At 40.3% G+C, this 27,984-nt stretch overlaps 1 protein-coding gene across 1 annotated transcript in view; it reads right to left on the reverse strand.

Annotated features, from left to right (window-relative positions):
• Positions 1–27,984, reverse strand: part of PARD3B (par-3 family cell polarity regulator beta) — a 411,926-nt gene that overhangs the window by 249,957 nt on the left and 133,985 nt on the right. The window contains exon 4 of the mRNA XM_054381001.1: positions 18,877–18,986. Coding sequence (XP_054236976.1) covers positions 18,877–18,986 — 110 coding nt within the window. The remainder of the gene's footprint in view (positions 1–18,876; positions 18,987–27,984) is intronic.

Consider the following 27,984-nt stretch of genomic DNA (forward strand, 5'->3'; position numbering starts at 1 on the left):
CATCAATAACTTGATGCTTTCTGTAGGTTTTGGTATTATAAAGTCATATAATTGGCAGCAGATTAATTTCCCAAAAGTGTCATAAACTGTTGGCATAGTGCCACACTTAAAAAAAAAAGAAATTATTTACGAGTGCATGCACCTGGTTCTAATGAACCAACTTTACCTGGTAATATCAGTGTTTGTACGATTGATGACAATAGCACAATGGTGTTATCAATGTGCCTCTCAAAACAGCCATTTCAAAATGACAACTACACACAAACCAGACATTGAAAGGTAAAAAAGGCAGAAAATCACAGCCAGGCATTAAGTGATTATTTGGTTCGGTGTTTTGTAAACCCGAGGATAGCTTTGTTATTACTAAATGGTAATCCCTAACCTAGAAGTATTTCTACTGTTGACAATTTCTTGCTATGTTCTGTGGTGCTTTAAAAAGAAAAACATACATCAGAGGTTCTCCTTGGTGTATTAACTAGACTATCAATTCAACCATAACATGGTATCCATCTCAAAGCATCCTGACTAGCAATGTTTGGATCTATCTATGAACAGCGATCCAGAGAATTTCCTCTTCTGCATGACAGAATGTAGCGTTTTCCCATGCTAAGCAACAAGGAATCAAAGATGGACAGAACATCCTGATGACTGAAGTAGAACTGACTTATTTCACCCCAAGAATTAATCCTGCCATTTAGAAGTTTGCAGGTTAATTTCTAAGTAAAAAAAATACTGTGTAAAAAACTTTTCTAACCTATTCTCTCTCTCTCTCTCTCTAATCCTCGGAGTCTTCCTGGTAAGAATTTGAGGAGGAATTGTAATGTAAGTTTAATATATTGCATTTTTTTTCCACAGGTGCAAAACTTTCTGATTCTAGCTGGTTTTACTGCTATAGAGTGGATGGCTTCAGTTGTCAGTATTTTCAGGACATCTTTTGTAGATCACTCAGACATAGAACTTTACTAACTTCACTCTCTCAAATGGAAATCTGAGAGCATTCATGGCAGCACATACTATGCATAAAGGAAATACCAACACATTTATCTATGTAGCATATGTTAGCCACACTGGTCTTGTAGCTGGTGGTTGTGCCACAGAATTTTCGCCAATACCATTCACTCAGAAAAGTCACATCTGATGCCTAGACAGCTATCATGGGTGTCTCGCAGATGTGAGGAACATGTTTCTCTGTTCTTTTAAACCAAAAATATGGTGAAATCAATAATTCTTTGGCAAGTAGAATTTCTGAGAATGAGCAGATTTGTCACTAAGAATTGCAGCATTTCACAAACTTAATTATTTTTAAGATGAGACATCCATACTGTGGCTGTGTGTTTTGAAACCAGACTGAAGGGGATATCTTTCATCCTGCTGATAAAGACAACTTTATCTTCTTTATGACTTAAAATCCATTTAATCAGTTGGGGGGGGTTTTGTTCCATGGCTGACCCAGTTTTGCTGGAACAGAGTCACAAGCCAGCCATGGGCCATAAGCAGTTCTGAGTCAGGCATGACAGCTGACTGGAGCTGGCTCACAGGTGTATCCAAGACCATAAACACCACACGGTATAAACAGGGAAGCTTGCTGAGGAGAGGGGAGCCTCCTGACCCTCTTGAGGACTGTTTTTTGTCTTTAGTGTGACTGCTGTACCTTTGCTGGGCTGAGTACAGCTTTGTATTGACATTGCTACCAGTTTTGCTGTTTCAATAAACCTATTTTCATGTCAGCCTATGGGTCTTCTCTCCTTCTCTGCTGTCGATGGGTCATTGGGTGATAGTGCAATTGCTACAGTTTGGTCCCAGATAAAGGCTAAATGTAGACAGTGGCCTCACCTTCTTTTAATACACTTGCAAGTTTTCATAGAAGTGTTCTATGAAATTCCCTTTGGAATATGTCACTTCTGCAACAGAATTCATTTGGGCTCTTATGGGAAGTGTTAAAAGATAAGGTGATGAAGAATAACTAACCCTTGCTCAATACTGCTGCTCGCAGACAATGTATTTCTGTTTGATTCCCACTCTGTTGCTTGAAGGACAGAAAGATTTATGCAGATGATTAAAGGGAAGTGTGAGAGTGGAAGTAAGCTCCAGGTTTGCAGAGTGTTCACCATGTTTCTTAGACTGAGAGCAGCCAGCTGAAAAGAAGGGTGTTCCTTTTGTTTATACAAAGCTGACAGATACACCGTGAAATTGATTGTACTTGGTAACTCCAAAAAAGCAGAAGAAAGGAGAAATAAGAGGGCAATTTATCTCCACAGGTGTTAAACGTAGAATCATCTCAGATGCAGCACTATTAGGTCAATGGAGCAAGCACGCCACAAGAAAAACATCAGCTCTTTTATTTCAGATCCAGGTTCATGTCACACTAAGCCAGCTGCTAAATAGACAACAGTGTGAATGTCAACATGGAGAGTACTTCTGCTTATTCTCAAATAACATGATATGCTCTCAGCCCAGTCACGTTACATGCTGCAGTTCAAATACAGTAAATGGTACCATGAGAATTCCTTGGAACCAATGCATAGAAGAAAGCTGTTTTACTTGATTTTTAGACAGAAGCTTGAAAATCCATGTGTTCTAATTGAAACCTACGTCAAAACAAGGCTTAAACCAAGATGAAGGCAAGACTTACTGTTAATAGTACTTTAAAAATAGAAAAATAATTTAAAAAACCCCACAAACCACTACTGAACTTGATTGCCAAGATTAAAAAAATGCCAAAAATCTTATAGGAGCACCTGGTCCCGTAAGATACCCTTGGGGGCTAAAGTTTGTTTTGTTTGAGGGTTTTTGTTTGTTTTGATTGGTTTTGTTTTGGCTTTTTTTTTTTTTTTTTAATGACACTGCTTGGGATTTGTGAAGCTTTAAATGGGCAAATATGTCATAAGAGCAGCTCTGCCAAATCAGACCACAGGCATGTCCATCTCTGAGTGCTCAGGACTAGAATATCAGGGTCCCTCACAGTATAGAAGAACAGTGAAAACAATTTGCTCTTGCATCAAGTCCGTTATTCTAGAGTCTAATCACTTCCTTTTTAAATGAAGATTATTTACTAAATTATTTATTTATTAGGTTTTATTTATTAAAAAAAAAAATCAGAGAACTTCTACCACCCAGCTAATGATATAAGGACATATTAGACTTACATGTCTGAAGCAACCCCTGCACTTACTGACAAAATCCAAAGTGGAGATGTTCATTCAAAAATTTTGAATCTTATTAGATCACATTTACCATTTTAGGCTCTATTCACAATGGTCTCAGTTTGTTATTCCTGACTACAACATGTCAAACACTTACAACACCAAAAACGCACAGTATACAGAAGCAATAAAATATTCCTCCCTGCATTCCAGTTGTCATTGTAAGAAATTGCTTCATGGAGCAAATCAGGACCTGCTGCCAGAAAAAAACCCAAATGTGCAAGTTGCAAAGAGCACTGTCATTATTACAACTTGAAAACCTGTAAATCCAGATTAGCTGAGATATCAGCTACATAGAACAAGAAGAAATCCCTACATAAGGTGTTTTCAGTGGGATGGGTAACTTAGTGTCCCAAGGGCCTCTCCTTAAAATAAAAAAATCACACCTCCTTTGAGTGCAAATAACAGTCAATTTCGTCAAGAGAAATAAAGCCACAGATAACACTTTCGGGGACACAGGAATATTATTGAGAACAAGAGCAGAGTCTCATACAGCAACACACTGCAAGATGATGTATTTTTAAAACCCAAATGAGTATATTTTCTAATGTCACAGCAACATTTGGGTCTAAGTTTCAAAGACCCCTGTCATTACTCCCAGTTGTCCAGTGGATTTCCACATTCATGGAAAATGTTGCTTGGTAGTAGGCATTTCAGTAGAGCACTGAGAATCTATTTTATTTTAGCTAAACGTTTCTAGAGCTTGACAGTGAATGATATGCATGAGCCATGTTGACTGCCATCTTCCACTTTTAATTTGACTGTCAGACATACAAGTAACTTGCTAATGTTTCATTCCAATTTCAGCACCATGAGCCTGTTGCATAAGCTGCTTGCTAAAAGCTGTTCCAGATGGAGTAACAGTATTTTGTAGGACCCCAAAGATGTAGCTATAGAGATGAATGTGTCAACAGCATTGCAAGCATGACCTTTTTTCCCTTTTTTTGTCAGTAATTCTCATTTCCACCCTATAATTTTTCCACATTCTTTATAAGATAGGCCATATGGGAAAAGAAAGAGTTTAAGTCTCTCAGCCCTCTTCCATCACCTGCAATCACATCTACCTGACTAAACAAGGCTGAGGACAAAGGAAGAAAGCTTATAAACAATCAGGTATCTTCAAAATTACAGTCAAGGCTTGAAATTTATTTTAAATAGGAAACACACCTCAGCCCCCTAACTAATGTAAGTTCCATAACAACAGAGAACTTCAGTGGTTTTCATAATAGATACTTTATCTCATGAATAGTCAGTAAAAACCCTGCACTTCTCTCACTGGAAACAGGCTTTAGAAAGCACCACATTAACAACCAATAACTTCTTTAGTGATTGTACCATTTTTACTGATAGCTCTTATTAAAATAAACCACAAAAGTCTACTTATTCTTCTCAAATAGAAATATGTAAATTACACTCACTGCTCTTCTTAAACAATACAGGTAAAACAATACACTTTTTCTGAAATGCAGGCTGTGCAAAGAACACAAAGAGGACTTCCCTCCACCCCACCCCCCCCCCCCATCACACATATCTCTTTGCACCCTCAAAAGGAAATTACCACAGGGCACTTCTGTCCTTTCTCAGATGATCAATTCAGTATTCTGAAGTACTACAAATATTTCATTTACATTTCTTAGATTTTGCTCTTCAATATAAAGTAGTTTCTTTTTGATGCAGAATACCAGAGCATGTGGTACAAGGAAGTGTGGGGGGGTGCTGGGGGGTCTGAGGCAGCACAGGGTTGAAAAGCAATATAAAGAATCAAGAACGAATGGCTTTTGTTCATTTGACAGCCCTCAGCTAGTTGCATAGCTGGATTTATAAAAGATTCTTTAAGAGCAGCAGTTTTTCATGGTGTAAGAGTGCCACACAGCTCTGGTTCCTGCAGTGCCTCACACCAGCAACTTCAAAACTAACTCAGTGCAGATGTCCCTATGATCATCTAATCAGACATCAAAAGCAATACACTGACAAGCTCCTGTGCTGATTAGGAGTGTTTCATAATATGTTCCACAGCATAAACAGATATACAGTAGCTGCTTTAAAAATAGATTCACCCACATCAGAACTCCCTTTTTTAAAACCTCAAACTGTTAGGAACTCCCAACCTGAATGACAGAAAATGCTTTTAAATCTCTCTAGATATTCTGCCTGGTTCCACACAGCAGTATTTCAAGAGCAGGAGTTAAATTATTAATCTTTCACCGGAAGATAAGTAAATGCCTTCCAGATTTACAAACATTGTAATACCTAAGATGTGCTTCCATCTCTGCTCTATTTGCTAATTATTATACGTCAACAAGCACTGAATTTAAAGCACTACAAGTGCACCATCCTTCCAGCACTGCTATTTCCTGAAGAATTACTGTGTTTCACCCAGTATCTGCTTTCCACCTCATAACCCATCTGCAGGAATACTTAAAGGGGACTTAAAAGGAAGATGGAGACAAACGTTTTAGCAGGGCCTGCTGCAACAGGACGTGGGATAATGATTTTAAACTAAAAGAGGGCAGATTCAGACTAGATATAAATAAAAACTTTTTCATGATGAGGGTGGTAAAACAATGGCACAGGTTGCCCAGAAAGGTGGTAAAAGCCTCATCTCTGGAAACATTCCAGGTCAGGTTGGACATGGCTCTGAGCAACCTGATGTAGTTAAACATCTCCCTGCCAGTTGTGGGGGGCTGGGCTAGATGACATTTAAAGGGCCTTTCCAACACAACTTATTCTATGATTTTTATCTCATAATTATGGGGAAATTTCATACTGAAATTCTAACACATGCAAAGCGACCAGAAATTAAAACTACCTGACCTAGTCAGGGTGAGTAAACTTGACAACAGTTTTATCTTCTAAAATCAGACAGACAATACAAGCCTCATGGCAGTACAGGGGTCTCTTAACTTGAGTCTTAGGAGAAATTCACCAGATCAATTCAAGTTAGACTCTCCAGCATTACTGCATAGCTATGTCAAAAAAAACCCACCAACCTTTTCTGTCCTGCCCTGCTTTTAAAGCCTGATTAGATAAAGCAATATTTCTGCCTCTTTCTTATAATAAAATACCTATATATTTGGAAAGCACTACTGATAATCTTTATCTCAAAGCCAAGCTCTAATTGTAGCATACCTTTATGTTTACATATGTATACAAAATAGAGTGCAAAAGGAACAAATCATGGAGCTGCAACCTTACACACACTCACATTATGCTAATCTGCAGACACTTAATCAGGAAGGTTAATACATTACAAACACAATTAGCAGCCAGAAGAACCAGAGAAGGTTTCAACCCTTTTTAACAAGGGCTTGAAACATAAAAATGTTCTGATTATGTATGAACCATATCCAAAATTGCAAATTACACATCCACAATGCATAAAATACAGACAATTTCAAGTCACATTTAGGTAAAAATTGAAACTGTATTGAGCCACTGGAGCAGCTCTTCAATTGATCCAGCATTTATTGTATCCTTAAATATAGATAAATGCAATTTAATTGGCCATTCCCATTGATTAACTCGAAGTTAATGTAAGTATTTATCCAGGAAGCACGCAACTATAAAAGAGAAAATCATGCAGAACATAGCATCTCCATAATAACCAGCAAGTTAAAAACAGGGGGTGAAATCTTAATCTCACCAGAATTAATGCAAAACTCCTATCAGTTTAAGCAAAAGAGTAGGGAATTCTGTCCCTGGGCACAAAGATGGGTAAGCAGAAGTAATAGCTCCAGAAATAAAAGTTCAGATGTTTTAATTATACTTCAGCAATTACTAACTGGATTAACTGGACTGAGCAAAAGCAGTAAAATGTATTCTGCTCCTTAAAATGTCCAAAACCCCAAACCAAAAATCCTCACAATTCAGACTTTTTGACTTGCTTTGTGTCATCTTTATCAGTGTGAAGACTGTGTAGAGGGATTCAGCTGGGAATTTCTGAGTTGGAGCAGAGAACCTGAAACTGCAGCTCTCCTCAGCAACCTGGGAACAAGCATTAAGCAAGCGTTAAGCGGCCAAAGAATGCTTCCTCCCTCTGAAAGGCTTCCACTGTCTCAATCACACAAGCACAGTTTTGCTCCAAGGAGGAAGACTTCATGGCTGTTACTAACCTTGCTCTCTGAAACCAGGCCATTCACAGACAACCACCAGATAGGTCAGCACTTGGCCATTGCCATAGTAAAGCTACAGTCACAACGTTTTTTGGAGAAGTGCATTAAACTAATTAGGCTTCCCTAAGGTCCCCACTGGAGAACTAGAGACTGAAGTTTCCATTTTTGAAGGCCTAGCCAGGGCTATGTGACTGTAACTAGACAGAGTTTAACAGCTGCTTTCATAAATTAACAAACTCACTAACAAATAGCTTTTCTTCAATATGAAATTCAGATGTTTGTTACCCCTACTTTCCCCTAAATTTCTCTACATTTTTTCAATGGCAGCTATCACAATAAAGCAAGAGTGTCTTGGATGAAAAAAGAAAATCAAATTTCATACCATCTGTTAGATGACTTTCACTCTGAGAGAACAGATGCTGGACTTCACTACCAGTTTTTGATTGATCTAGAAGTATTTTGTTAATTAGAACTGAAACTACAGCTAAGACAAAATCAGTATTAGGGAAAATATGAAATAGCAGCTCAAACTCTTCTCAAACTACTTAGTCACTCAGAAAAGATTCTTTAATTTTGGTGATCATTATAGGGCATGAAAAAAAAAAAATCTTCCTTTGAATGAATGGGACAATATCCAAAACCTGAATATATGCTCTGTTTAGATTCCATAAATGCTGTGAACAGCAAAAAATGATTCATCAGGTTCATATGAGTTTGCTAAACCCCTCTCTATTATATGCCAAAAGTCCTGGCAATCTGGGGAAGTCTCCACTGACTGGAAAAGGGGAAACATTACTCCGATTTTCAAAAAGGGTAAGAAGGAAGAACCAGGGAACTACAGGCCAGGCAGTCTCACCTCTGTGCCTGGTAAGATCATGAAGCAGATTCTCCTGGAGGCACTACTGAGACAGAAGAATAGTGAAGAGGTGATTGGGTACAGTCAGCATGGGTTTACCAAGGGCAAATCCTGCCTGACAAACCTGGTGGCCTTCTATGAACAAGTGACAACATTAATAGATGAGGGGAGAGCAACTGATGGCATTTACCTGGACCTGAGCAAAGCCTTCGGCACTGTCCCACACCACATCCTGGTCTCCAAACTGGTGACACAGGGGTTTGGTGGGTGGACCACGAGATGGATAAAGAACTGGCTTGATGGCTGCACCCAAAGAGTGGCTGTCAATGGCTCCATGTCACAGGGGAGGCCAGTGACAAGCGGAGCCCCTCAGGGGTCAGTCCTGGGACCAGTCTTGTTCAACATCTTTGTCGGTGACATGGACAGTGGCATTGAGTGCACCCTCAGCAAGTTTGCTGATGACACCAAGCTGTGTGGTGCAGCAGACACGCTGGAGGGAAGGGATGGCATCCAGAGGGACCTGGACAGGCTGGAGAGGTGGGCACAAGCCAACCTCATGAGGTTCAACAAGACCAAGTGCAGGGTCCTGCATCTGGCTCAAGGCAATCCCAAGCACAAATCCAGGCTGGGCAGGGACTGGCTGGAAAGCAGCCCTGAAGAGAGGGACTTGGGGGTGCTGGTGGACGAGAAGCTCAACATGAGCTGTCAATGTGAACTTGCAGCCCAGAAAGCCAACCAGATCCTGGGCTGCATCAAGAGAAGTGTGGCCAGCAGGTCAAGGGAGGTGATTCTCCCCCTCTGCTCAGCTCTGGTGAGACCCCACCTGGAGTACTGCGTCCAGTTCTGGAGCCCCTATTCCAAGAGGGATATGGACATGCTGGAATGTGTCCAAAGAAGGGCCACCAGGATGATCAGAGGGCTGGAGCACCTCTCCTATGAGGAGAGACTGAAAGAGTTGGGGCTGTTCAGTCTGGAGAAGAGAAGGCTCTGAGGTGACCTTATTGTGGCCTTCCAGTATCTGAAGGGAGGCTACAAGAAAGCTGGGGAAGGACTTTTTAGGCTATCAGGTAGTGACAGGACTAGGGGGAATGGAATAAAGCTGGAAGTGGGGAGACTGAGGCTGGATGTGAGGAAGTTCTTCACCATGAGAGTGGTGAGAGCCTGGAATGGGTTGTCCAGGGAGGTGGTTGAGGCCCCATCCCTGGACGTGTTTAAGGCCAGGCTGGATGAGGCTCTGGCCAGCCTGATGTAGTGTGAGGTGTCCCTGCCCATGGCAGGGGGGTTGGAACTAGATGATCCTTGGGGTCTCTTCCAACCCTGACTGATTCTATGATTCTATACAGCTCACCTAAACTGGATGACAATGTTGCTTCTTAGATTACTGCATGTTAGCTAGTTTGTTTTATGCATTATTTATTGTACATCTGTCCTGCACTCTCCTAGAGACAAACCAGCGCTGCCTGCAGAGATTTGGGTGGTAATGACCTCTCTCAGTACATTCTGTCTAACAGAGCATACGGTCTAACGACAAGTACCAAAATGCCAGAAGTGCCAAAACAATTCAGATAATTATGGGAGTCAGATTCAACTACAAAATGATTGCTAAGGTAATTGCGGCATTGTGATGGTTTGAAACTGTCTTTTTAATTTTTCCTTGCAAAGTTCAGAACAGAGAAAGTGAAAGAATGTAAATAAGTCACTATTGGGTGTAAGACAGCAAAATAACGATTGTTCTAAACACTTCCATTGGATAGATAGAAATGTTTAAGAACTATTACCCAAAACAAAGTAGGCATTCTGCACATTCTGCGTTCGGCAGTGGGGGCAGTTGCTGGGCTGTCTGGCTGCTGTTTCTTCTTCTCTTCTGGCTGAAGATAACACACTGACCTTGGCAGCTAAGTTAACAACTTTCTGCTTAACTAACTCTGCTTCTCTGTCCAGGGGGGTCTGGGGGGGAAGCTCCTGGGAGAGGGAGGCCCCTTTGGGAGGGTCCCCTTGGGGGGAAGCAAAGGGAGATCGGTTGTGCTTTTTCTGTTGATTGTATATATTTGTGAATGTTGTGAATTTTGTATATTTGTATATATTCATTGCATTTCATTGTAGATTTTAGACTCTGCTTGTAAATACAGCTTTTCATTTGCTTCCAGACTGAGCTAGCCTGGTTATTGTTGGTGGGGGGGGAATTTCAGCTCACACCGACACACTTTTTATTTTTGGCGCCCAACGTGGGGCTCGATTGCTTGTTTGATTTATTTCTGCTCAGATTAGGAAGCAAAATGAAGCTGTTTTGGATTTTGAGTAATTTTATTTCATCTGTTATCAGTGTGATTGTCTACAGATGGGCTGTTTCCTGCATGATAGACAAGATTGTGAGATATGTGGCATATAAGTCGTTTCTTTGGGTTAAGAACAAGTTACTGAATGTTGGTGAATTCTGTTATGGTCTTATTGGGCTAAGAAGCTATGGTAACTCAACTATGGATCTGCTAGCAGACACATATGAGTTTGTTACTCCTCTTACAACTACAGAGGGTCTTTGGAACCAGTGGTACCCTAGATATCTTGTACTAGCCTTAATCTTAAATTTGTTGCTTCTTGGAATAATCATATGGCTACTGATAGCACTGTGTCAAGAAAGACATAAGGCTACTTGCTCTTCCAACTCTGCTGTGAATGTGAAAACCAAGCCAGTAAATTTGGTGGCCACTGTAACCAGAAAGCGTAAAGGAGATGCAGATGCTGCAGGAGATGGTGCAGATGGAGATGAGGGTCCTTCTACTCAGGGTCCCTCTGTTAAGAAAGATCCTTCTGATGAGGAAGAGAGGGTTAGCCTTAAAACTCTGGTAGACCTCTTGAGACCCCACATGGATGATGGAGATGTAGGTCAGGATGTAGACCCTGGTAGATTAGCAACTGCTGGTAGTGCCTCTGAACTCAAGGAAATTCAACGGAGGATTAAAATAGGATTATGGGGACAGCGACCTCAGGATGATGATGATGATGATGATGATGAGGATGACATACAGTCAGCTAATGCACCCAGACAGGAAATTAGACATGTGAGGAAGGATTACATCAGAGGAGATAATGAGCCAGTCCTGTCTTGGCTAGCCAGGTGTTTTGATATGGGAGCCCCAGCATTGGTGGTAGGTGACAAGTCGGCCTCTCAGTTGGGGATGCTCTCAAAGGATACAGGCATAGACAGGCACCTAGGCAAGTGGATTGGTAAAGTTTCTCTGTGGGCACGCCTCCTACTGGCAGTCTCGCTGAGGTACCCCAGCAGAGATGATTTACCATGGAACCCTAAGCCTTGGACCACAATAGCTGAGGGAATCAAGCGTCTGAGAGAGTTTGCTGTGAGAGAAGTAATGTATGGAGATCATAAGACTCTGAATCCTGATGAAATTCCTGTTGGAACAGGCCTTGCCAAAAAGCTCATTAAGCTTGCTCCTCCTAATTATGCTACTATTCTGGCAAGCAGGATTGTGGCAAGAAATTATGGTGGAGTGCCTCCTACTGTTGGCCATTTCACTGACCAAATGAGGCAGTTGGAGGATAGTCTTGCACGTACTTCTTTGGTTTCAGCCATTGAAACTCTGTCTGGAAAGATGGAGAATTGCATGAAAGAGCTGAAGGAGGAACTTAAAACCTCCATATCCAACTTGATGAAGGGGGATGATTCTAATTCCTCTTCCTCCAGATGGATACAAGTTTCAGCTGTTAGGAACAGACGTGCTCCAAGAAGGCCATTCCAGAATAGGTCAAACCAAAACAGACAGCAGAGGCAATCACGTGGCAGTATCTGGATAACTCTGCGTGATCAGTTTGGTGAGAACATGAACAGATGGGATGGTCAACCAACTTCTGATCTTTTCAAGAGGTTACGGGAGCTGCAGAGGGGCAGATCCCGAGGTAGCAATACCAGGAGGGTAGCTGTCGCTTCCTCAGTTTCCCAGAACAACTCTGATAGCTCCAACAGTGATCCTAATTCTGGTGCTGGACGTTGTGCCAGCTGTACATGTGGAGGTAATCCCCACCATTAGGGGTGCCCTGCCTTCCGCCAGGGGGAGGTAAGGGAGAATGGAGATAACAGAATCTATTGGGATGTGTACATCCAGTGGCCTGGCACTTCAAAATTTCAGAAGTACAGGGCCTTGGTTGACACAGGAGCTCAGTGCACCATAATACCATCAAATTATCAAGGGGGAGAATCTATAACTATTCAGGGAGTCACTGGTGGATCTCAAGAGTTGTTTAAGATAGAGGTTGATATAAGTTTAACTGGGAAGCAGTGGAAGAAACATACTATTGTAACAGGACCTAATGCACCTTGTATTTTGGGAATTGACTTTCTGAGAGAAGGGCGTTTTAAAGACCCTAAGGGTTACAAATGGGCTTTTGGAATAGCAACTGTAGAAATTGATGGAGGAAAATTGAAGTTGTCCATTAGACCTGAGCTTTCAGATGAATCTGCAGTTGTGGGACAACATGAGATAGAGGATGTAAAGCTGCCGGTTGCTTCTCAAACTGTGCATCACAGACAATACAGAACCAACCGTGACTCTTTGGTGCCCATTCAAAACTTGATTCGTCAGTTGGAGAGTCAGAAGGTCATCAGCAAAACTCATTCACCTTTCAACAGTCCAATCTGGCCTGTGAGAAAGCAGAATGGAGAGTGGCGTCTGACAGTTGATTTCCGTGCCTTGAATGAAGTAACTCCACCCATGAGTGCAGCTGTACCAGACATGATGGAACTCCAATATGAGCTGGAATCCAAGCAGGCCAAATGGTATGCTACCATAGACATTGCTAATGCTTTCTTCTCTATTCCCATAGCAGAGGAATGCAGGCCTCAGTTTGCTTTCACCTGGAGAGGCATTCAGTACACATTCAATCGTTTGCCCCAGGGGTGGATTCACAGTTCAACCATCTGCCATGCAGTGATCCATGATGCTTTGGAGAAAGGTGGAGCTCCAGAACACATTCAGTTCATCGATGACATCATCGTCTGGGGTGAGACTGCTGAAGAAGTCTTCGAGAAAGGTAATAAAATCCTTGACATTCTCTTGCAAGCTGGTTTCGCTATCAAGCGAGACAAGGTGAAAGGACCTGCCAGAGAAATCCAGTTTCTGGGAGTGCGGTGGCAAGATGGTCGCCGTCACATCCCAATGGATGTGATAAACAGAGTCTCCACCATGGCAAATCCCATCAACAAGAAAGAAACTCTGCGCTTCCTAGGCATAGTGGGATTTTGGAGACTGCACATTCCTGAATACAGTCAGATTGTGAAACCTCTCTATGATGTGACTCGAAAGAGAAACAGTTTCCAATGGGGTCCTGAGCAACAAGCAGCCTTTGACCAGATCAAGCGAGAGGTAGTCCAAGCGATGGGTCTGGGACCTGTCCGAACTGGTCCAGACATTAAGAACATTCTGTACACGGCCGCGAGTGACAATGGTCCAACCTGGTGCTTATGGCAAAGAGCTCCAGGGGAGACACGAGGACGTCCTCTTGGTTTCTGGGGTCGTGGCTACAGAGGCTCAGAGGCAAACTACACTCCAACAGAGAAAGAGATTTTAGCTGCTTATGAAGGAGTGAAAGCTGCTTCTGAAGTGATCGGAACTGAGTCACAACTTCTTCTAGCTCCTAGATTGCCAGTTCTGAATTGGATGTTCAAAGGCAAAGGTTCTTCACCACATCATGCAACAGATGCTACCTGGTCTAAGTGGATGGCTCTGATAACACAGCGAGCTCGAATGGGAAATCTCGAAAGGCCTGGTTTGGTGGAGGTGATCACAAACTGGCCAGAAGGCACAAGCTGTGCTAAACCTCCAGAGGAGAGAGTAGCTCGTGCTGAGGAAGCTCCTCCTTACAGTGATCTGTCTGATGATGAAAAGAGATATGCTTTGTTCACAGACGGTTCCTGTCGTCTGGTTGGGAACAAACGGAGATGGAAATCTGCAGTGTGGAGTCCAACGCGCAGAGTTGCAGAAGCGAGAGATGGAGAAGGAGAATCCAGTCAATTCGCAGAGGTAAAAGCTGTCCAGCTAGCTCTTAACATAGCTGAACGTGAGAGATGGCCAAAGCTTTATCTCTACACCGACTCGTGGATGGTAGCCAATGCCTTGTGGGGTTGGCTGAAAGACTGGAAGAAGAATGGCTGGCAGAGGAAAGGAAAGCCAATCTGGGCTGCAGATCTGTGGCAAGACATTGCTGCTCGCATTGAGAGAATCCCAGTGAAAGTGAGACACATCGATGCTCACATTCCTAAGAGCAAAGCTACTGAGGAACAACAACACAACCATCAGGCAGATCTAGCTGCAAGAGTTTCCCAGGTGGACACAAACTCTGGTCCTGATCCTGATCTTGACTGGAAACACCGAGGTGAGCTGTTCTTAGCCCGGTGGGCCCATGACTCGTCAGGACATCAAGGCAGAGATGCAACCTACCGATGGGCTCGTGACAGATCCATTGACATTTCCATGGATGCTATCACACAAGTCATCCATGACTGTGACATTTGTGCTGCTATTAAGCAGGCAAAGCGGATCAAGCCCTTGTGGTACGGTGACCGATGGTCCAAGTACAAGTATGGTGAAGCCTGGCAGATTGACTACATCACTCTACCTCGTTCTCGATCTGGTAAGCAGTATGTGCTGACTATGGTAGAGGCAAGCACTGGATGGCTGGAAACTTATCCAGTTCCTCATGCAACTGCACGTAACACCATTCTTGGTCTGGAAAGACAAATCCTGTGGAGACACGGAACTCCAGAGAGGATTGAGTCAGACAACGGAACTCATTTCAAGAACAATCTTGTAAAAAACTGGGCCAAAGAGCACGGCATCGAGTGGATATTCCACATTCCCTACTATGCACCAGCTGCAGGGAAGATCGAACGCTACAACGGTTTGCTGAAAACCACTCTCAAAGCCATGGGGGGTGGATCTTTGAAAAACTGGGAGAAACATTTAGCACAAGCAACCTGGTTGGTGAATAGTAGAGGTTCAGTGAATCGAGCTGGACCTGCCCAATCAGATTTGTTGCGAAAGGAAGAAGGTGATAGAGTTCCTGTTATCAGAGAAAAGAATCTGTTAGGCAAAACTGTTTGGGTATTTTCTCCTTCAGGAGAGGCCAAACCTGTCCGAGGGGTGGTTTCTGCTGAAGGTCCTGGTCACACCTATTGGGTGATGCAAGAAAATGGTGAAATTCAGTGTATTCCACAAAGAAATCTAACTTTGGCTGAGAGAGGTTAAATTCAGAGTGTTGCGCAGATACAGCATCGCGCCCAAGAGGAGAGTTCATGAGATCTACGGTGCACGAACCCTGAGAGCCCTGAGTCACCTGAGAGTCCCTGTTCCTTTCCTTCGCTCCATCTGCGAGGAAACAAGCTGTTTGCTGTTTTTCCTGTGATTTGACTCTTTTGAATCATCTACATCTGAGATAGCCGGAATGGACTATGGTCTTTATTCACCTATTGTTGTAGATATTATTTTAGATTAGATAAATGATAGTAGCAGCCAATGGAATTGTTTAGAAGGGGTGGACTGTGATGGTTTGAAACTGTCTTTTTAATTTTTCCTTGCAAAGTTCAGAACAGAGAAAGTGAAAGAATGTAAATAAGTCACTATTGGGTGTAAGAAAGCAAAATAACGATTGTTCTAAACACTTCCATTGGATAGATAGAAATGTTTAAGAACTATTACCCAAAACAAAGTAGGCACTCTGCACATTCTGCGTTCGGCAGTGGGGGCAGTTGCTGGGCTGTCTGGCTGCTGTTTCTTCTTCTCTTCTGGCTGAAGATAACACACTGACCTTGGCAGCTAAGTTAACAACTTTCTGCTTAACTAACTCTGCTTCTCTGTCCAGGGGGGTCTGGGGGGGAAGCTCCTGGGAGAGGGAGGCCCCTTTGGGAGGGTCCCCTTGGGGGGAAGCAAAGGGAGATCGATTGTGCTTTTTCTGTTGATTGTATATATTTGTGAATGTTGTGAATTTTGTATATTTGTATATATTCATTGCATTTCATTGTAGATTTTAGACTCTGCTTGTAAATACAGCTTTTCATTTGCTTCCAGACTGAGCTAGCCTGGTTATTGTTGGTGGGGGGGGAATTTCAGCTCACACCGACACAGGCATGAATACAGAAACTTAGTTTTTAATACATGCACTGAAAATTGCTTCATCTACCAACAGCTCTGGTTTTTCTAACTTGCATGTGATTGCAAGGAAGCAGTTTAATGTGAAAAACTACACGTTTCTGACAAAGGAAATGCAGTATTAATTTTAAATTTTCAGCAGCAATATACAAAACAAATTAATTTTCCCAAATACTGCTTTAATACTTGTGTGAAAGAGCACAGCTATATTCAAAACACAACTTTCAGCTGTGCAGTTTCAGTTGAAACATTTTTTCATTTGTCAGATATTGATTCTTCCCCATGTTTTAAAACAATCTGTATCTAATTTAACCTATGTTATTTAAGCTTCCTATGTTTCACAAAACATTATGCTGAAGCATATTTCAGTATGATTGACAATGAGAGTTTTAGAAATGGTAGTGTTGCAGAAATAAGAGCTGGTGTAATGTATTTTGCTGTAACAGATTTTCACTTTAACAATAAATACTTTCAACCTTCTGGGTCTTTTCCCCCACTTCCCTTATATGACATTTTAAAAAATATGAGAGCCTTCCTCACTGTTGTTATCTGCCTGTTTTGTGACTGCTATCCCTATAGCTGACAGAGGGATGCTCTGTATTTTAGGCATAGAGAGTTCCTTTAGGCCCTAGAGGATTCTAGTGTACTGATGCAAGGCAGTGAAGCATGGTGATGCTTTAGTCTCCAATATAACTGCAGTCCTCATATAATGGCATAAAATGCACTTGTCACTGCTAATACTGTATTTTTTTAAGAAAAATAGCAAAACAAGAAAAACCTGTCTCTCTCTCCCTGATGGTCAGAAAGAAACCATTCAAAACATGTCCTGGAATGCAATGAATGAAACTTTTTTTCCACTTCCCTCCTCCCTTCCACACCCCCCACACCCCCCCCCCCCCCCCATCTGACATACTCACTACATATTTCTCAGATTTGCAATGAGAGCAACATCTGCATTCTTCTTCGTACTTTCATTGACCAGACAAAGTCAGTATTTCATTAATACGTAAGTGCTTGCAGCAAGCAGCAAGTAAAACCTCTCAGCTCAAGCAGGTCTGACAAATGACGCAGGACTTTGACAAAGTTCAGCCCCCTTTAACACCCTAATGTACTTGAAGAGCCACTAGCACTTTTAAAATCGCACCACTTGACAAATAGCACGAGCCACTGTCTAAATAACTAGTTGCACACACATTTGGCTGTGCAAAGAGAAACAATGAACAATCAACTAAAATAGTGTTTTCACCTTCAGAACTACACAGTTGAGACACACAGAACACCATTCATATACTAGTCATTGATTTTCTGTTTACTTACTTCACTCACACAAACTGAACTGGAAGCACTGTCTTAAAAGCAACATCTTCAGTTGAAAAGCTTCCCACCTCCAGCATGTGTTGCTGAACAGTTCTTTCTTCTCCTCCCTAATGTGCCAGTATAGCCATTTGTGGAATCTTGCCATAAACTAATTGTATCTAGGCTCCCCTCACATCAAAGGAAAAGGCTGGGGGTTTCTGAGTGTTTTTTTATTTTGAAACAAAACAGTGGTAGATGGGTTTACACAACTGGGGGGCAGGGAGCAAAACTGCAAAACTGTACAGGGAATCTAAAGGGGAAAAGGCATAAATTTCACAAACAAATAAAAGCAGGTGCAGCTGCACCATGGTTTAAGCCAGGTCTTATGTGACATAAAGTAGCACAGAAGCAGACCCCCTAGAGCTTTCTAGGCAAACATCAAGTCTATGAAAAAGCTGTATTCAGCTCTGTCCCAGCTGACATTAAGAGAAATCAAAGAATCACGTATTTTTATAAGCAATACAGGAACACCTTCCACGCATCAAACAAACTTCAGACCTTAAAACTGCAGAGTAAAAATCTGGCCAAAAGTGATCAAGACAGTATCACTTTAAGAAGAATAAAGACAGCCTGAAATAATGTTTGATCAAGAGTTACTGCATCCTCACTAATTGTGTCTTTGCACTAATATTTAGCAACGTCTATGTTGAAAACATTTCTCCTCAAAAGGGAAGAGTCAGGTTGTAAAACAAAGTGAGAGGATAAAAGAGATCATGTAGGATGGTAGCAGGGTGCAAAAGGAAGACAGAAAAATGCCATGAGAAAACAAGGGAAGTGAAAAGGGGGCAATAGCAATCAAGCACATCAAATGGGAAGCATATTTTTTCCACTAGAGAATGATAAATTGGACAATATGATACTGAAAAAATACGTGATTGCTAAAAGTTCAGTTCAAATGCCAGTACCTTATACCATCACTGAGATTTATGTATACCTCTTCTGTCTCAACAACCAAAACCAAAAACCAACAAAAAAACCCCACAAAACCACAAAACCAAAAAAAACCACAACAGCAACAACAACAACAACGAGAACTACCATTAATTGCATCATCTAAAATACCATTTAGCCTAGAGGAAATGCAGAAAATTAGTCTGATGCACTTTGGTTTAGATCCAAAGACAGACGTATTTTATATACCAACAGGTAAGAACAGGTTTTGCCCTTAAAAAACAGAGTTACATGACACTTACTGCCACAATATGCTTGAGACTGTGGTCACTAGGATGAGAAGCACTTGCGTGGAAGTCAGCAGCTGGGCCCAAAGCTGGATCACTGCTCCTTCGTACTAGAAGTGGTGTACCTAAGAAACGAAACAAAGAGCAATGGTTCCAGGGTGCTACAAGAACACGAGGTAAAGCTGCATGTGGTTTAACTAAGAAAGGTGTACAGTGCTGAAATATGAATTTATCTGTAGCAATATTCACCTGGTAAATCACTAAATGTAATGGGGTTGTGCTGCTTAGTGTTTACGAAGCAAAAGAAACGAGATTAATGAGTAATTCTGCATCAACTTCATTTAGTATCTAAGAAGCTTTGAGCTGGCTGTTCAGAGACAGACTAAATAAGGATATAAAGAAAAGGGGAAAAGATTTTATTCACAGCAGATCTGCCTCCCACTACTGACTGCCAGTATTCCAGGGAATAGACATAGGCAGCTGCAGTTGTTTTCAGAGAAACTGTAGACTAAACAGCTTTCTCTTGCAGGCATCTTCAATTAGATTCACTAACTAAATTCACGTCTATTCACATGTTGCCTGAGAATAACTTCAAAGATCAGTCAGAAGCTTCTAGCAACACAGTCATCCAGTAAGCAGAATATGCTATAAAGTGCTCCCTGCTAAAATTTCAGGTGGCACTAGAGAGAAAACATCTTTAGTAGTAAGAGAAAGGAATTTCTCACATTATTCAAAAGATGAAATTAAACAAAACTTCTTTCCCCCCAAGTCTTTCCAAAATAGTTTATCCATTGGTAAACAAAAAGATCGAAGAGGACATTGGTCTAAAACAATTATTTTTCAAATGTTGCAAGTGAGTGAATATAATATTATAAATGATAGCTATGATCTTAATTATAGTGTCTGGGACTGATGGTAGCCATAATTATTAGAACTACAATAGAAGTCTGAACATGCCACAGTTTCCTCATTAGAGAGATGCTAGCAAGCTGGAGTGACTATGTCACATTCACTCTCAGCACATATCTTTGTAGTCATAGCTGGAATAAACACCAGCACCTGATGCTGAGGAACAACCAGTGCTCTTACCTCTCCTCGTAGTCAGCAACAGTTTTTTTTATATGCAGGTAATCTCTTTTATGTCCCATTATGCAAGAAATCAATAAGAAAAGCAAAACAAAGACTTACATTTCTTTTCTGGTACTGAGGGAATGATCAAAATATCAAAATTTATCTATTTATTGTGATTTCTCAAAGGTATCGGTAAGTCTAAAGGAATCAAATGTCTTCACTCAAGTATTCCTGTTCTTCACATGGTGCTGAACAGAACTTTTTTCTCCTTTGAGCACATTTGATAAGAAGGTGTAAAAAGCTAAAGCCAAAAAGTGTCGGATTTTTAAGTTACTCCCTTCTTTATGATCTTTAATCCTTAAAGTATTTTTTCCATGTATGACTGCAGTGTTTCTGATGACCTGTATCCAATTTTCAGTCTTCCTTCAATAAAACATTTTGAAAACAGATGCTGAGGCACTTTTGTCTGATTCAGCATAACTTATTCACCAACTCCTTTTGACATAAGCATGAATAGTACAGAGAAACACTATTGCTAAATTACCAGAAAGCCCTTTGCACTGGTACTTTTATTTATAAAACTTTCACAACTCAAGTTCAAATTAAACCATACTTTTGCATATAATTCTAAGGGCCATCATCCAAGCCCCTTTTCTCATTTTTGTCCTCCTTTTTCCACAGTGAGAGATCAACAATAAATCAAAGAGGGTAACAAAAAATTCCCCACAGACAACTAGAGGCCAAAGATGGGGAAGCAGACATACATGGATTACCCAAAAATACTTATCTCAAGCTCACTCCTCTTCCAAAGTCAACACTATGAAATCAGATTTCTCCTTTTCCTGAGATGTCTTTTACAACCAGCTCCTTGCTTTTCTCTCATTCCTCTGGCTGAGAGATAAAGTCTTCTGTCAGTGTGACTAGTGGGAGACAGGACCCTCATTTGTTCCAGGCCTCCCAGGTTCTGCTGCCACTGAGAAAAGGTATCTTCTGTACTGCACCACTCACATAATGCTTGTCTAGTAAGATCGGAAAGTACTTCAGCACTTCTGTTTGTGCCCTGCATTGACTGCTGCAAGGTACTGTTTTTATCACATCTCTCCTCAGCTTTGAAGACTGCCTTTCAACTGCTTTCTGCCACTGTTTTGCAGAGAAACTGGAGCAAAATCACATTGTCCGATTCTCTCAGTTTACAGCTATTTAAACTTTGAAACCAAAATTTGCAAGAGCAATCTCATTTTTCAGTTTAGGAACCCAGTAATTTGCTTTCTTTTTATTCCTGAAAGTTTTTCTTAATTGCCATGAGGCTATGAAATTTATGGTGCTTGCCTGGAATGCTTCCCTCCTTGCACAAAGACAACTGGGCTGGATGTTGTGAACATTCTTTGCAATGCTTTCTCTTCTCTCCCAATTTGTCCTAAATGTTAAGAGTCCTACAGATAGGGGATTTTTTGGTGCTATTCAAGAGAAAACCTGAGTCTGTTTTCTTAATTAAAACAATATATATATATTCACTGACATACAACATTTCTTGTACACAAGTATCACAAATCCTACCATCTCTATGAACCACATCAGCTGCAGTCTTCAGCTAAAATTATCCAAAACAGTCCTTCTGGCCCTTATTGTTTTACATGCATACACCACAGAGACACTGGAGTACAAAAACAACCTTTATTATACAAAAGTAAATTGAACCAAATTGCCTTCTCCAATAGGGGAAAACAAATGGCAAGCAGGAATACTAGATGGAAGACTTGAGATGAAGCACTGCTTTCCCTCTTTGTCCAGAGCAAATCCCTTATTCTTTCTCAGGGAATGGCAATTCTCAGTGATTCCCTAGGCTAATCAATTCTCCTCCATCTCCCCTTATATCCTCTGTGGCTCAGACTGCTCTCTGGTGCAAGAACACCTTCCCTGACATTCATTGCCTCCCAGACCATGCTTTTACCACAGGCTCCTTTCCTTTTTTTGTCTCGCCCTGCCTCTTCTGTACTGCACGTACAGGGCTCTTGAAAGCCAAGCAAACTCCCTTGCACTCCAGAAGATAGAAGCTTCCTCAAATCTCACTACCCAGGACTAAACCTGACTCGAGAGTCAGACCATGTCCATTATACACACACAGGTTGAATTTCATCATCACTATCTTCCTTAAAGATGGATAAAATATAATGAAAACCTGTAACTCATACTATTTATTACAGACATAGCATAGACCAGCTACAAACACTTAGTTAAGATATTCTGCCATCTGTTTTCATCTGTCAGGAAACAGAACGTTGCCTTTTTCCTTACTGATTTCCTTTTGTCATGATGTTTCCATGTTAACGTACTCAAGCTCCTGCATTTGTGCTGAACATTTACATCAACCGTTGTAAGCTCAAAGAGAAAATTAATCTTTTCTCTAAATGAAGAGCCACAGAAAAACTCCTTTCTGCATTCCAAGTTGATAAAACTCATTACTTACAAGCACAACTGTTTTATGTCAGAGTATTTTGTATTTTAAACTTAGGAACTCAGTTTAAAAACCTATACTTGCTGCATTGCATCAGTAACTTACAGACAACAAAAATTCAAACACATGCCCAAGACTAAAATTTTTCTCATGATGGAAGCTTTTAAGCTCAATCACTTCAGGGAGTATTTCCCTTTCTTTCAAAATTTGCACAGAGTACCTTCTGTTTTGGCACTGTAACTACTTCTAAGTACACATGGATGTCTCAGTCTTATTCACAATACAAACTCTTTGACAAAGCTGATGAGAAAAAAAACCCTGCAGTTTTCCTTCCCTGAAGTGAACTCTGTAATATTTAGTTTCAAGCCATGTAGATAAATCTTTTCCTTTTGCTAGCATCACCCTCAAAAATCAGTATCCACACAGATTCATGGTTAACAGTGTATTTTTCTTGAGCTCTTATGTTTTGGAAATATTTTTTAACTGCAAATATGGTTGAAACAAACATATGGTAGAAACCACACTTAGATTTAAATTGGTTACAGTAGTTTAAAAAAAAAGGCACCAAAAACCATCAAAAAACCAATAAACCTCCCCCCCCAAAAAAAACCCTCACAGAGGAGAAGAGATCTGTCATTTGTGCACAACTAAAAAATGAAAACCTGTATCAATCCAATGACAAAAGAAACATCTCCATGCCAGATGTAACCTTATTCTCTTATTGTGCCTGAGGGTGTTTAAGGTCTTTTTTGTAAATTTTGCCAAAAAGCTGTACAAAGACATTATGACATCCCCTGAACAGGACTGCACTCTGCCTTACCTCACTTAAGCCCCTTGGTGGATTGAAAAAACAAAAACAAAAACAAAAACCAAAACCCACCAGTGTTTGAGGCTGACTACACCAGTAAAGATGGATTTAAGAATACTGTGCTTCCTCAGGTAAATAATGTAAGCTTTGGAGTTCAGGATCCAAGCATGGTCAGTGGAACTTCGGAGCTCCAGATGTCCTGTGGTCCCCCAAAGCTCTTCAGAGTATCCAGGCTCTGAGTTCTGGCATCAACTTTAATGCCTAAAATTAGGCAAGGTGACCATTATTCAAAAAAAAAAAAAAAAAAAATTCCAGCTCTTTCTTAAATTTCCTCTTTTAAGTCCTCTTGCTCAGGAAAGCACAATTCACCTCTAAGCTGAAATCCTTTTAGGTTTTGGGAACTTAAGTTGCCAGGTGCTGTTACAGGGCCAAATTCAGAAAACTACTATAGTTTTCCACCCACAAGCATTTTTAGTAGGCTGTGCTGTCTACAATGCAGTCATATTATGAAATGAAAATTGATTTTAGCATTGCTTTGGGTGCAGACACTCTCAGATGACTTTGGGGTAAGATGACAAACAAAGGAATATAGAAAATGCAGGCAGTGGCAACTAACAAATTACAAGGTCTTTTTTGTTTGGTTGGGGTTTTTTGTTTGGTGGTTTTTTTAAGGTAATAGGGAAGAACTCCTTTGGAGGAGAACAAAAGATAAACTTGGACAGAATACCATATGTAAGTGGTCAGAAAGAGATTTACAATAAATCATCTACACAGTTAAAGTAATAATTTTAAAGTCTGCTCCTGCATGTAAAAATGCTGACTGTGGCAAGAAAAAAGTCTGTCCATCAAATGTGTATCAAACTGTCAACTGTTAAAGGCCATACTGATGACAGTTACTCTGCTGCCTGATTCCAAATTACACTTGCTTGGACAAATTATTTTCTCACCTGCATGTGCTTGAAAACACTTAGAGCTCATTCTGAGCAAATCACAACAAAATTTCAAGTCAGATCTGAAACAAAACACCATAAATACTATATGCATACACGCACAAGTGTGAATCTGCACCTCAGCACATACAGTTCTTGCTGGAAGATCTCTGAGCAGACACACAAAACCAGGAAGTCGAAATTACATTAAGCTGGTCCTGTCCCAGAACAGTTCAGGCAACGGAAACAAAATACTACAAGCAAGAAAGTAATTTATATTTAAGCATAGGAAAGGTTATTAATATAGACTATTTTTCTTTCAGTCTGACAATTTTCACAGCAACAGGCATACTGATAATTCTCCAGTCAGCACTTTTTCAAAGTAAATTTGGTCAGCTTCAAATTTATTGCCTACCACCACTTGAGGCATCATGCAATGGTTCTGCTTTACAGTTAAAATGTAGGTGATGTCAGCTTCTACAGTATACCTTTCTGATACGGCTGTGCCACTTCTTTATTTTTTTAAATTTGTAATGCTCTGATGATGTGACTTTTATGTGTAAAACTAACTTCAACTGCTCATAATAGCACCTGTCAATACAATTTCAGACAGCTCTATATATGTTCTTTCCAAAGTGCATACTGCACTTTTTAAATTCCCATGGATACAAGATTAGATTAATGAACTCAGATGATGTAATAGTTAAGACAAATGACTTAAATCTATAAACATGAAATTAATTTCCAGCGAGCCCTCTCTTTTACATTTTAAGCCAGTGCAGGACAAAGTATTTTCCTAACACTTTAAATAAGGTGAAATTTTTCTTACAAAGAAAAAACCCCAATCATCTACAAGCAAAATCCAGCAAAGGCTTAAACGTTTGGTGTCATAAATTTCTGAACAGTTTTTTCTGTTTGCATGTGCTATAACATAGTAAGTCAGATCTCAGTTACAAAGCACAAGAACTGCTCTCACAGTTTTTATGGCCAGAATTAAATTTCCTTGTTGTTGTCACTGTCAGAAACAGTGCCTAATGAAACAACTACAGAGTATTTATATTTACAGCTTTCGGAGTTTCAAAGATGGGCACATAAAAGTCACCTACATACATTATTTCAGTAATAACTTTAATGTAGATCTCATTTCTCATTTTCATTTCAAAATCTTTTTCCTTGCTTCAAACTTTCTCTCAAGAAATTTTCCTGCTGAAGGACAAGACTTTGGATCTTAACAAGGTATTATTTTCTTATGGTCACAACATGTGTCAGATCCAGAGTAATTTCAGGATCTTTTCACTTCTATCAATACAGTGCTCTTATTTTCAGCTCCTGCTGCAAGAGACTGGGAGCACAGGCAGAGCTACTGGAGTGCTAGGAGCACCATGACGACATTCCAAAGGATCTTGACTGAATGTGACACATAGTAAACACCAGGCAGAGTGGAAAGAGTTGCACCAGAATCCTCCTGATGCAAGGATTAATCACTTCACTCACAATAGGAAGTGGTGATTTCTTTTTTTTTTTTTCTTTCCCAACCCAAAACATGCCACTCTTATGCTTGCTGGGCAGGCTGATTAGGAGTCTTGTGAGTACACATTGGCTATTAACCAACAAGAATCAGCATTTTCCATTACTGGCCAGGCCTCTTCTTTCACCTGGCATTCAGATGTCATGGAAACTAAACTTCACATATACTTGAAAACACCAGTCTTCTTAGTTATCTAACTTGCTGGACAGAGAAAAAGCATTCATCTTATTAACAGACTGGTTTTTTTTAAGCAGTATATTACCTGTAGTCACAAATTTAAATCAATCATTTTAGGCTAACATATCCTATAAGATTTTAAAACTAATAGATCTCAGACTCTCACACCTCATTATTATTCACAGATTGAAAGGTGAAAATAAGCATTTCTTCTATTTCAATTCCCAGACTATTTCTCAACTTCAAATGAAACACTTAATGAACTGTACTAGTTGAATAAACTGACACAAAGAAAATATTCTGTGCACCTGCAAATGAGGCCACACTGCCAAAAGCTGGTTTAGCACTTCAGCTAACATCAGTTACAGGTGCTTATGTAGTCACTTTTCCACGGTTCAATGATTTAATTTTCTTTAAAACTCTGGCAGCTAAACTGCACAGCTTGAATATCACATTGGTAGCGTTTTATTGTGTGGTGGTTTTGGACAAAAAAAAAGTGTGTGTGTGGGGGGGAAGAGGCAGGGAACCAGTCTCCTGGTCACCTTTCGGGGCGGGGCAGGGGATTTTGTGCTCTTTCTGTTAATTGTACGTATTTGTAAATAGTGTATATTTGTACATATTCATTGCATTCCATTGTAGATTGTAGTTTTTGCTTGTAAAATACAGCCTCGTTTGCTTCCAAGCTGAGGTAGTCTGGTGGTGTTAATGTGGGGAGGAGATTTCAACCCACCACATACTGCCAGTAGTAAAACGGCAAAATACCGTTCCTTCATATTTTACTGAGATATTAAAAGAGTACCACAAATTATTACATTAGTATAGGGGTTTGTAGTATTTAAATATGACCTGCATTTTTTATAGCTGATGTAAATTAAGAATCTTTTCTGTTTTGATCATTGCTTAAAAAAGAAGTCATACTATGATTATTTGCTATTCTGGTTATGGTGAACTAATTATAGTCTCAAATTTCACACTTTTTCCTGCCAAATTTAGAAGATGTTAAGATAAAATGGTGAAACCTTCTGAAATTGAAGCTTTCTGGGAGGTTTCAAGGAGAAATAAGAACATAAGAGCAGCTATCGTGACTCCACTCCACCCACTATCCTGCATCTAACAGTGGTAGCAAATACTCAGGGAGAGATCATAACAGTATTATGTCCTACCAGCTTGCAAATAATAACATTTTAAGGATTTCCAAATAATAGTGGCATCTAGGCCACATTTTAATAGTCACTGATCCTGATAAACCACCTCTTGTGAATGTGACTAAATCCATTATAACACTTTGATTTTTGGCCTGTGATACTGAATCATACAATTTAGTCGAATGCTTAACAAAAACATTAGTTTAGGGTTGATTTGCTTTTTAACCTGTTAAATGACAGTTTTGGTCAATATTCCTAGTTTTCACATGGTGAGGAAAGTGAATAATCATTCCCTACTAATCTGTCTTAATATTTAAAATGGTAAAATGACTGTTTCTGCATGGAAGTTAAAAATTAGCCCAATTAGAGAGGATCATTTGTCCCTTCCTGTGGGAGGGTTGAAATGGCCAAAATATACAGGATTCACATTTCTATGAACATGCTGCATTCTTCTTTTACTTAATGACTACGGTAAACAGGCTTCCTTCTAATGAAGTAATGAGTTGAAAGCAAAACATAAATCAGCAGGCAGTGTATCTATTGCAAAATTGTGCAACTTATTGGGAGGGAGGGACACTTTTTGCCAGTTATGTTCAAGAGTAATAAATATAAGACTTTCCATTTTACTTGGCTGAGATTCCAGGTAACTATTGTGAGATACAATCAAAATCTGAAGCATCACTTCAAACCAAAGAGACAAAACAATTAACTATCAACTAAAGCTCCTGAAAGGCCAAGTTAGAAAGCAGTGAGAAAGAAATAAATGGCAATGGGCAAACTGACTGAATGATTTAACTGTTATTTGAAACTTCTCTGAAAGTCGTCATTAGAAATAGGTTCATAGAATCATGGAATGGTCTGGGTTTGAAGGGACCTCTGAAGGTCATCTAGTCCAATCCCCTCTGCAGTAAAAAGCGACATCCTCAACTCAGGATCATCTGTGTACTAGCACATGTTCATATGGAAGGAAACAGTAAACAATCATTGACAAACAAATATTGCAAAGAAAA

This window comes from Indicator indicator, chromosome 5 (genome assembly GCF_027791375.1).
Source record: "Indicator indicator isolate 239-I01 chromosome 5, UM_Iind_1.1, whole genome shotgun sequence".
In the NCBI taxonomy this organism is placed as follows: Eukaryota; Metazoa; Chordata; class Aves; order Piciformes; family Indicatoridae; genus Indicator; species Indicator indicator.